The sequence below is a fragment of the Phycodurus eques genome, chromosome 8, assembly GCF_024500275.1.
Source record: "Phycodurus eques isolate BA_2022a chromosome 8, UOR_Pequ_1.1, whole genome shotgun sequence".
NCBI lineage: Eukaryota > Metazoa > Chordata > Actinopteri > Syngnathiformes > Syngnathidae > Phycodurus > Phycodurus eques.
Genome location: NC_084532.1, coordinates 30,015,794 through 30,026,862, shown reverse-complemented (window position 1 = coordinate 30,026,862; position 11,069 = coordinate 30,015,794). Strand labels below are relative to the sequence as shown.

General features: G+C 44.6%; 1 protein-coding gene across 1 annotated transcript; it reads right to left on the bottom strand.

The window, feature by feature from the left end:
* Positions 1–5,063: 5,063 nt before the first annotated feature.
* On the bottom strand, positions 5,064–10,074 carry lrrc41 (leucine rich repeat containing 41). Its single transcript, XM_061683031.1, has 3 exons — positions 9,948–10,074; positions 8,085–8,230; positions 5,064–6,681 (listed from the first exon to the last, which is right to left on the bottom strand). Exons 1-3 carry the CDS (start codon positions 10,033–10,035, stop codon positions 5,842–5,844), a joined length of 1,074 nt encoding a protein of 357 aa, XP_061539015.1. The 5' UTR covers positions 10,036–10,074; the 3' UTR covers positions 5,064–5,841.
* Positions 10,075–11,069: the final 995 nt, after the last annotated feature.

Below are 11,069 nucleotides of genomic sequence, written 5' to 3'. Positions count from 1 at the left end.
GTTCAGATATCCATTGCTTAAAGTGTAACAACACAGTCATATAGATGCTAATTGTTAGCGGTGTGCCGATGGTGTTTCCCATTGTATGTTAGCATTAAGCTAACGGAGGCTATGAAGTTGTTTTAAACACACAAGCTCTTTTTGTTTTTGTTATGTTTATTTTGACAGTAACCTTCAGCTGAACAGTGCCAATAAACAGCTCCAAGACTCAAACTGCTGCTTGTTGTGAAGTGAGTTGTGTTGTGTTTACTGCCAATACACAGCATTCATAGCGCAAGACAGCACTGTACTAGGATGAAGAAGACATTTCGCTCCAGGGTTAAATATCAGCCTCAAGCCTCAAGTATGCTGCACTCGAGGACCTTGTTGCTCAACTCCTCCACCGTGATGCTGAGCACTCACCTGACATTGAGGTACTCCAACGAGCTGGGCGCAGGTCTGGAGAAGAGTCCAGCCAGCACGTGCACGTGTTTGGCTGCGGACACACGGACACGTCAAGCACTCCACAACAGGTGGCCGTCGGCGAGGCGAGGCTTACCCAGGCGGTTCAGAGACAAGGTTAGTTTGCGCAGGGACGGCAACGCCTTCAGGGCGTCCACCAGCTGACGCAGACTCTCAGCCTCGTCAACGGCACGCTCCAGAAGGCGACAGGCATTGAGCTGCAGCTCTGGAAGACGACAAAGGAGGTGAAGGAGGAGGACAAGGAGAAGAAGAAAAAGGAGCAGGTTGAGGGGAAAAAAAGAAGAGGAGAAGATGAGAAAAACAAGATCAGAACAAGGAGGGAGTGGAAGAAGAGGTGGAGAAGGGGGAGGACGAAAAGAACAAAAAGGATGAGGAGAAGAATGAAGGGAACAAGAAGATGGAGGCTCAGAAATAGGAAGAGGGGTAAGAGGTGGTGGAGGTTGAGAAGAACAAGAAGAAAGATGAGGAAGAGTAAGAGAAGTAGAGGAGGTCTGTGTGTGTGTGCGCGCGTTTACCTTCCAGCTTGCAGACCCTCAAAACCTTGACGATCTCCTCCAGACAGCCGGACAGGTTTAGATCCGCCAAGCTGAGACTCGTCAGGCAAACGTTTGACTCTAAACACACCAAAGAGTGAAGTATGCACTCACATTTTTTCTTTTGTGCACAGGATAATTGCTAACTTTTAAAACACATGACCATCAAATCGGATTGAAGTCTTGGCGTGCATTATTTCGAAACAGAAGCCTTTTCTTGACTTTGGGTCAACTTTTTTTTTTTTTTGCACACTATACCCAAAAGCGGATTATACATGAGACATTTCAGTAAACACAGGTGCCGAAGATCCCACACAAAATAGCACATTTTGCTTTGAGAAGATGTTTGATTAAACTTGTTGCACTTTGACGAAAAGAGAGTTCAGCGTTGCACAATATGCAAATGACCTTTGTTTTCTGAAAAATCCATTTGAAGCAAAATTTGCCGCCGAGCACACCGGTCGGAGTCGCCTCAATCATTTTCACACTGGCATCAGCGTGGACCTGATCACTAACCTTGAAGGATCTTTCAGATATCCTTCCGCCGTGTGTGTGCTCAAAATAAATTGTGTGATTAATCAGTTAATACAAGATTCGTGCCCTAAATTTTTGTGATTGACAATTATGCTTTAATGCCTTCATTTTAACAGCCCTACGGAAATGTTCATCTTTTATTTATAGTTCTTTTGAGTTAAAACAACAAAGTGCAGGGAGTTCCCAGGGTCCGCAGCGTCTCTTATAAATTTCAAATAAATAAATAGTTCCCTGAACTTTTCCCAGTTTTGAATTGATTGCTGATCAGACATTGGATTTAAAATAAAAAGGCAGATGGCGAAATGGGCCAAAATGCCAAATAATCGTACTATGCCGAAAGTGCACTGAATTTGGGTACCCATCACAGCGCTCACACGGGCCAAGTGTGCGAGAATATTACGTGTTGGAATAATCTGATGGTTTACCTGCGAGTGTGTTGAGGAGTTCCTTGAGAGAGCAGCCGGTGAGCAGCCGAATGGCCGAGACGTGCAGCGAGACCAGACGGGGGCACAGTGTCAACGTATTCAAGAGGAAGGCGTGGTCCAGCCGGCTCTCGTCCGATTTGACTGAAAGGCGCTCCAGAGGAAGTTCGCCTGCGAGACGCACACCCGCACACGCCATCAACCGGCGCACATCCACCAAAGCCGACTGGAGGCCACTCTTCTCGGTCGTGTGCATAAAAGGCTGCTAGATTCATGCTAACACAATGGGAAACGCCATAGATGGGCTAACCAATAGCATTGTCGTAGTATTGTAACATTCTAAGCCAGGGGTGTCAAGCTGCTTTTTGTTGTGGGCCACGTCGTAGTGATGTTTTCTCTTGGAGTGCCGTTATGACTGTGAACCCATATCAATGTCTAATCGCCTCATATTATTACATATATGCAAAACATTGATGAATAACTACTTTTGAAATCAGAAGCCAGTAAAAAAGTGTTATTATTTATTATATAATATCAATTTTGGTATTTTTGCCAGAAACATGAAGTAGAGGCACATGATTTGCTTTTGCAGGCCACATAAAATGATGTGGTGGGCCAGATCGGGACACTGGGCCGTGAGTTTGACACCTATGCTTTAAGCCAGTGATATTTGAACACAACGGGTTCAGCAACACATCGAGACAGACAATTTAACAATACACTGAGGTGAGGCTGGACGATTCATCGAAATGTAATTGTGGTTTTGATTTTGGCTTCTCACGATCATAAAACGTTATAATCGAAGAAAATAATGAATGTGCCGTGGCGCCAGTTGTGTATGCAAGTTCCTGCGTTGTAAACGCACCCTGTGTTGCAGTAGCTAGCGTGTAACGCATGTTCATCTGCCCTGAGCGTGCTTGAAGCACTTTACCAGCGAACCATAGGGAGAGCCATCATCCTCACATGGAACAGTGGTAAACCTTCCCAGGAGTGGCCGGCCTACAAAGATTACCCCGAGAGAACAGCAATGACTCATCCAGGAGGCCACAAAGGAACTCAGGACAACTTGGAAAGAACTGCAGGCCTCCCTCGTCTCAGTTCACGTCAGAGTTTATGAGACAACAATAACGAAGAGACTGGGCAAAAACGCCATCCAGGGCAGAGTTCCAAGGCCAAAACCGCTGCTGACCAAAAAGAACATAAAGGCTTGTGTTACTTTTGCCCAAATTTTTTTTGTAAATAAATAAAAACTCTGAATGATTTCCAAGACTTTTCGGACATTATTATATGGACTGACGTAAAGGTAGCACAGCATTTCAGAAAAAGAACATTATACCAACAGTCAAACAACGTGGGGTTAGCGTGATGGTCTTTGGCTGCTTCGCTCCTTCAGGACCTGGACAACTTGCTGTGATTAATGGAACCATAAATTCTGCTCTTTAACAGAAAATCCTGACGGAGAACGTTCAGCCATCAGTTTGTGTTGAGGTCACAAAGCGTGATTGGGTTCTGCGGCAGGATAACCATCCAAACATACCAGAAAGTCAATTTCTGAATGGCTTAAAAAGACTAAATGAAGGTTTTGGAGTGGCCTCGTCAAAATCCGGATTTGAATCCGATTGAAATGCAGTAGCACAACCTTAAAAAGGACGTTCATGCTCGAAAATCCTCCATTTTGTTTTTTTGCTGAACTCAAACAATTCTGCAAGGAAGAGTAGGCCAAAATATCTCCACAGAGAAGTGAAAGACTCGTTGCCAGTTATAGAAAACACTTGATTTCAGTTGTTGCTGCCGAGGATGGCCCAACCAGTTGTCAGGTTAAGAGGGGGCATTACTCGTTCACACTGGGCCAGGGGGGCCTAGTTTTTTTCCCCCCTCAATAAATGAAATCAGCATTTAAAAACACCATTTTAATTTGAATTGGCTTATATTTGTGTGATATTTACATTTGTTTGATGATCTTAAACGTTGAAGCGGGCAAACTACACAATTTAAAAAGGGGGCCAATACTTTTTCACGGCGCTGTATTTCCGGGTCACACATATACAATATGACTAAGATCCCATTCCAAAAGACGTGCCTTCCGTCCCTACGTGGTGGCCATGTTGAATGTGGGGCATTGATGTGGTGGCCATGTGACGACGGTTATAGCTACTGTCTATTGTGCCGTAGAGCGAGGCGCAGAAAGAGAGCGGCATGGCTCCGGTGTTAACTCTGAGGAATACGAAAGTCTGGAACATGCTATTTTTAGGACAGTAACAGTTTTGTTGTCAAGCTGTTCGCATTTGGCAACAGATTCAGAACTAGGAAGCACACAAATTCCTCACGGCTCATGAAAGTGACTCGCCTATAATGACTTGGTCAACAATATCACCATGACTAAGCACACTGGCGTGGTAAGTTTTGAGAAAATGTGAAACTTTAAAACATTTTCAAGTTTTTGTTTTTTTAAAAATATTCATTTACATTTGTACTGTACTGGGTGTTTTAGGTCACGAAAAAAACTACAAAACAAACATTTTGTACTGTACAGTAATATGGGTGAATATGGCCTCAAAAAAAAAAAAAAAAAAAAAAAGGTGCTTCGACGCAAGGGACAATCTGCTATATCGTCAGCACCCCACCCCTAATAGTCCGTTCTATTGAAGTTCCGGTGTATATATACTATAGTAAAGTATACACCAGTGCCACCAGTGCAAAAGCAGAGCCCAAGTATAAAGCCTTTTTTTTTTTGTTGTTGTTGAGTGAAAACTGGCATCCATTGAATAGACAATACAGTCATGGCTAAAACCATTTTATATTTATAGCTAACCATTTTATGATTAGGACTGACTCGTCTTCCTGAATATCTGGATGTCTATGATGCTTCCCCCCCAGGTGGCCAAGGCGTGCACACCAAGAAGGAGCAGCACAATGTCCATTTAATTGAAACAAAACTATTGAACTCTTTTTTTTTTTTTATTCCATTTTTTTTCTAATTCTATTCCATTCTCACCTTCGATCTCTTCGCACATTCTGCTGAACCGGACGGTCTCGAACTCCACATCCAGCTCCTTCAGTTCTCGGTAAGCTTTCAGCAGCACGCCTAGCAGCGACACGCACGGCAGCAAGCAGACGGCCAGACGGCGGAGGGATCGGTGGGGCCGCGAAGCCAAAGACTGCAAAGCTTTTGCCAGGTCGTGTATGTGCCTGATAGGAACGGTGGCTGCGACACAACACACAACAGTTGAACAATCAACCACAGTGGAAGCCGCAAAGTCAAATTGCCCAAATCCATGAAAAACGCCACCACCAAACCGTTTCTATAATCAGGCACTCTGGCATTTTTTTAGTTTTGGTTGCCAAATGGAAAGAACGATTTATGACCTTAAAATGTTGCATATTGTCACTGTCAGGGAAAACCCCCACGTCGTCTGTTATGTCTGTGGATTATTTAAACGTGTTGCAAAATGCTAGAAAACAAATCTATTCATGCTCTTGGGCAACTTTCTGAGCGTGGCGCCACCGACAGGGCGGGTAAAAATGTGCTCGTGATTCCGCTCTTTTGTTGTTTGTTTGTTGAATAAAGCGATTAAAAGAGCACAAGTGGCTGTGTCCACTGTCCCTCTACCTAAACCACCTGTTATGGATTACAATTCATTCAAACTGGCTGTATTTATTACGCTACTTATGTTTACTTCCTCGTAGATGTGCAGCTGTACTTTCCAATGGGCACATCGCACTTTAGGTTCCTAAGCGTGAAACTATGCCAAACTTTACACACTCTTTCGTCCCGGCTCGCCCTTATTGCAACGGTTCTTGTGGAAAAACAATCCTGTGACTTAAGTCTGATTTTAAGAAATGCGATAGAAAGCGAAGGACAAAACAGTGAGTAACGCCTGTACAAACTATCATACCAACTGATGTGGTGTTTGCTGACTTAAGCAAGATAGCAGTTTTTTTTCCCTGAAAAGGTCATTTTGGAGATGAGAGGACTCTGCCCGACAGCGACGTAAGAAGCTGCACTCACACCAACTACACAGCGTCAGAGAGGTGAGGCTGTCAAAAGTGGGCAGGATTTTGATGATATCCGCCAGCTGCTCCGGGAAATGCACACTCAGTTCCAGACTTTCGAGCTTTGAATCTGGATAGGGCGTCATGCGGCTGGGATAACAGTCTTTACAACGGTACCGTGGAGTCTCACAGTATGACGCCTCCATCCTCATGAGTTTGATTGAGGGACCGTCTTCGTCGTCCAATTCTTTGAAATATTCATCATAAGGAAAACGTTTAGTAGTACCGAGACCCAAAGTTTCATTGTTCTGCCATTCCGTGAGAGGTCGATACCGATGCCCTCGGTGACCCAGCAGCCAGGTCAAGAAGTCGACGAAAGGCGAGGACAGGATGAGGTGTTTAACCGCGCCGTGGTCCAGAAGACGATGGATCATGAAGAACAGCAGTTGGGACATATCCCGGGACATCCATTCGTCCTTCAACACCACCGTCAGCTTCTCCACAGTCTTCTCCAGACTGTCGAGAAGAGTCGGCTCCCCCGAAGTCAAGTCCACGTAGGGGCGCATGTCGGAGCTGAACGTCACGTGGTTGACGCTCTTGATGGCTGTCGACACGAAGGTGGGAAAGCTCACATTTTTCCAGACGTCCATGTCGAGGGAGGAAGTGCGGAGGAGCTCGGCAAACATCACTCGCATCGCTTCCACTCTCACCTCTTGCTCAGCGAGAAAGATTTTTTGCTGGAATCAAGCACACGAGAAGCTGTGAAGATGTGTCAAGGTGTGTTGAAAACATTTGGAACAGGGTCAATTAAGGTGTTATCATTTCCAAGAATGGGTGAAAATCTGTGATACAGCAATACTGCGGTTTTGTTTTGTTTTTATTGGGGACGGGGGCTTGTTTTAACACCTCCAACATGTTTTCAACACATTTCACCTTAATCAAAGACAGTTTGATTGATTATTTTTCTGTATTAAACTTATTATTATTATTACTTATTATTATTATTTTTCTGTTTTAAAATGCCCAAATAGGAGGCAAAGCATGCTTGCTTCAAGCTTGTTGTCACTCGCAGTTGAAGCGAGTGACAACTCGCTTCAACCTCTGCTGGTCAGCGTGAGACACGGCATTTCGTTTTCCTTCCCTGTACTCCAACTTGGTTTCGCCATTTTTGATCGATCGCCCCTTTTCATGTTTGTTGCATCTTTCTACAGTTTTGTATATCTTGACATGGTGCTCAAAGTGTGCAAAGCTTTACTAAAATATGGACTTTTGTCAAAGCAATTGTTCACGTTTACATTATTTCTAATGGGAAGGTTATGTTCAACTTACAAACTTCAAGTGACAAACCCCGTTCAAGAACCAATTAAAATCGTAAATCGAGGTTCCCCTGTTATTTGAAGTTATTTGATTTCCTTTCCTTTATGGCCGCTGTCTTCTGAAAAGTTAAATACATGAACAGGGTATCATTTATTTATGAAAAAATATGATACATGCAAACACGAACGAAGCCTAAAAACACTGTCTCTTGTCATCTTTGGTGACATCTTGCGCCACAATCGGCCAGAACTAACTCACGGGGCTACAGTCATGGAGAAAATGATTTGAGCACCCTCGTTTCTTCAGTTTTTTGTTCATGTTTAATGACTGGTACAACTAAAGGTGCTTTTGTTTGGAATATAATGTTGACAACCGAAATAGCTCATAAGAGTTTAATTTAAGAGCTGACGTCACACCATTTTCCGCCGTTTTCTTGATAGCAACCAAAATCCATGGGCATCCAATTACTCGTGAGCATGTCAAATAGGACATCAAGTACTATGGAATCAGCTGCATTTTTGTCCTGCTCATTGCATTCTTCAGGTGGTGGACCTTTAGTGGTAGCTGGCATTCAAATCAATAAGAAATGGAAGGAACAAAGCGGTCTAATCATTTCTCCCGTGACCGTATATTCTCTCTTCTCTGCGCGCTTAGTGGCGGACCAGCGCTTCCTCTTCTTCTCCGCTGAATCCCTTCCCGTAAGGCCGGCTCAGTGCTGCCTGGCCTGTTGAGGCGCAACGTGCGACTGCACTGCAGGAGCGCAACCGAAGTGAGATCTGCCTGTACAGCGTACACTGTATACAACACTGTAAAACACACCGACCTTGCGCCTGCTCTGAAAACGCCGGTAGAACTTCATCCATGACGAGAACGTGGATATTCCTTTGAGCTCCAGCCCTGGTTGAAGCTCGTCCAGCTGACACACATTCAGGAGAGGAAGAAGCTCTTTTATCAGGTCTGCTGGCAGATCTGACGCAATGTTTAAAAAAACAAAACAACAACAAAAGCTCAGAAAGAGATGTTTCACACAGTGAAATGTGTTTTCAAAACAATGGTAGTCATGTAAAGCATAAAAATTGGTATTTTTCTGTTTGGAAACTTACAGCAACACCTTTATTAAATGTTACAAGGTTAAAACACTAAATATATTTCGTCCCAAAAAGTCCATGCGGCAAACGTCAATCACTTTGAAGTCAAGAGTACGACTCGCGTATCTGCTGTTATATTGACGGAATGTTTCTTTTGAGGATAAAGTGCTGAAACCAGGCTGACTTAATACCCTCCAACAGGCAACGCCTGTTTGTTTAAGTGACACGAGTCAGCCGACGGTGTGAAATCAACAAGCTGGACCCGAATACGGCCACGACAGAGGAGATGATCGCCGAGCACAGCGTCTGCCGCGGACAAGGAAAGCCTCCGGCCCCTCGTAATCCACATCTGGCCAGACCTCACCCGCCGCCAAGGACGCGACGCCAACAACGGCTCCCCAAACTGCCATCCGGCACGGAGAACCTCCCGGACCGCAAAGGACACGAGGGCCCCGCAACGGCTGCGCTGGCAGACTAGTGCACAAACCCAGTGGGATGGCAAAGGACCCTTCTTTCTGGAAAGCGCCACAGGACATTCCGGTCTGGAAGAACGAGCCTCCAAAACAGCTTCGAGCACCCGGATGTTCAAGGCATCTGCTCCCCTCGCCCACGCGAAGAACGAATGACTTTGGAGTTTTCAAAATGACTTTTATTCACCTTTCTGAGGTTGCACGCCTTTCCTTTCCAATGTATTCTTTGACTGTTCCATAACTGTGGTGTAACTTCTCGGAGGTGTTCCCTTCTTTGTCTCATCCAAGGACATTCCCAAGCGGGCTACAACAAGATGGTGGCAACGTCCTGAAGGAGCTTCCTTATCGTCCGTTTGTGTTTTTCAACTTGGGGGCTTAGAGAGGCTCGCAAAGAGCCTCAGGACAGCCGGCCGTCCTTTTACACCTGAGCTGTGCATATGGTCTGATCCGAATGAATCCGCGCATTACCCGACTGTAAATAATGGCAGTGTGTTTCTCTTGATGCGTTTTCTAGTGCTGGGCAAATGATACCAAGGCTTTAGCGCTCGTGTCACTCTTCCTGAAGCGGAGTGATTCGAAACGCTGTGGAGGCGCTTGTATCGAAACACCTGTGTCACGTGACCGATGGCGTTTCGCTTCGCGCTTCAAAATGTTGCGAAGTTTTTCATTGGCTCATAGTCTTTCGGTGTGGGTCATTGGCTTATGGGGTTTAATTTCTTCTTTGGGTTAACCTGGAATGTGTTTTAGAGTACAGGGGAGAGCATCTGCATATTTGATGACGTCAATATGTCCTAGTCATTATTTGGTATGAATGAACGAAACACTCGAATGACTTTTCTGAACTTTTATTGCTGTCATGGGAAAGAAACAGTGCCAGTCGTGCTCTTTAGAGGTTGCTATGGCCTCAGTTGTCCACCAGATGTCCCTGTTGCCTTGAATCTTTTTCGGCACAATTGTTAGGAAAACCTCAGTTCTTTTCCAAATTGTGAAACAGCTTTACATTGGCGCTGTGCTAAAAGTTGGATTTGATTCGCTTCGAGTCGGCTGTTAAACCGGATGTTAGCATTGTCCCGGGCTAGCTTGCACGCCACGAACAAAAACACGGAAACCGAAACACTTTGCACTCACTGAGAATCGCCGCGGTGCCCACAGCGCTGAAATGTTGCTCGTGGATGGCTCGGAAGCAGGCATCCTTTAAAGTCGGCCACTTTTCCATTGCCGTTGCCCCGTGATGCTTTTGATCGATTGCGTTGACTTCCGCGGAAGTGACGTCATTCACAATAAGCGCCAACGGGAGATGGCGACTACAGGAAGACGAGCGCCACCACTGGCTGGGAGGCTAGCAGTGACTTTCTTCTCCGATTGAACTCGGTGAATGTTTTTCCTTCTTGTTCTTTTTCTTTGGCCTTGCCACCCTTTTCCACACGAGCCTCTCTCCTGCGTTCTAACACCAAATGCCCTCATGTCTTCCCTCACTCCATCCATCAACCTTCTCTCGCTGCGTCCTCGCCATCCTTCGACCGATGTACAACCCCAATTTCAATGAACTTGGGATGTTGTGTTAAACAGAAAAAACAGAAAAACAGAATACAATGATTTGCAAATCATGTTCAACCTATATTTAATTGAATACACTACAGAGACAAGATATTTAATGTTCAAACTGATCAACTTGATTGTTTTTAGCAAATAATCATGAACTTGGAAATTTATGGCTGCAACATTCCAAAAAAGCTGGGAATGGTGGCCAAAAGACTGAGAAAGTGGAGGAATGCTCATCAAACACCTGTTTGGAACATCCCACAGGCGAACAGGCTCATTGGGAACAAGTGGGTGCCGTGATTGCTTCTCTGAATCATTCACAAGCAAAGATGGGGCGAGGTTCACCTCTTTGTGAACAAGTGCGGGAGAAAATAGTCCAACAGTTTAAGGACAATGTTCCTCAACGGACAATTGCAAGGAATTGAGGGATTTCATTATCTACGGTCCATAATATCATCAAAAGGTTCAGAGAATCTGGAGAAATCACTGCATGTAAGCGGCAAGGCCCAAAAAATTATTGCTTCTTTTGTTGGTCTCTTAATGCCTACAACAATAAAGAAATGAATTACAGACAGAACATTTGACTCTTTTACAATACTTTGTCCTTCAGCATTTATTAAACTTTACAACAGAGAAACATTGTTTTACTGTATGTTTGGATGTCATTACCTTTGGCTTATGTTGTAATGTGCAAAAAAAAAAAAAAAA

Excerpts from the sequence above, each read along its gene's own strand:
- lrrc41 (XM_061683031.1), bottom strand. The coding sequence starts at position 10,035 with ATGGAAAAGTGGCCGACTTTAAAGGATGCCTGCTTCCGAGCCATCCAC. Across the intron at positions 8,231-9,947 it reads GGGCACCGCGGCGATTCTCA|ATCTGCCAGCAGACCTGATA; the intron begins GTGAGTGCAAAG and ends ACATTGCGTCAG. Across the intron at positions 6,682-8,084 it reads GTTTTCAGAGCAGGCGCAAG|CAAAAAATCTTTCTCGCTGA; the intron begins GTCGGTGTGTTT and ends GCTTGATTCCAG.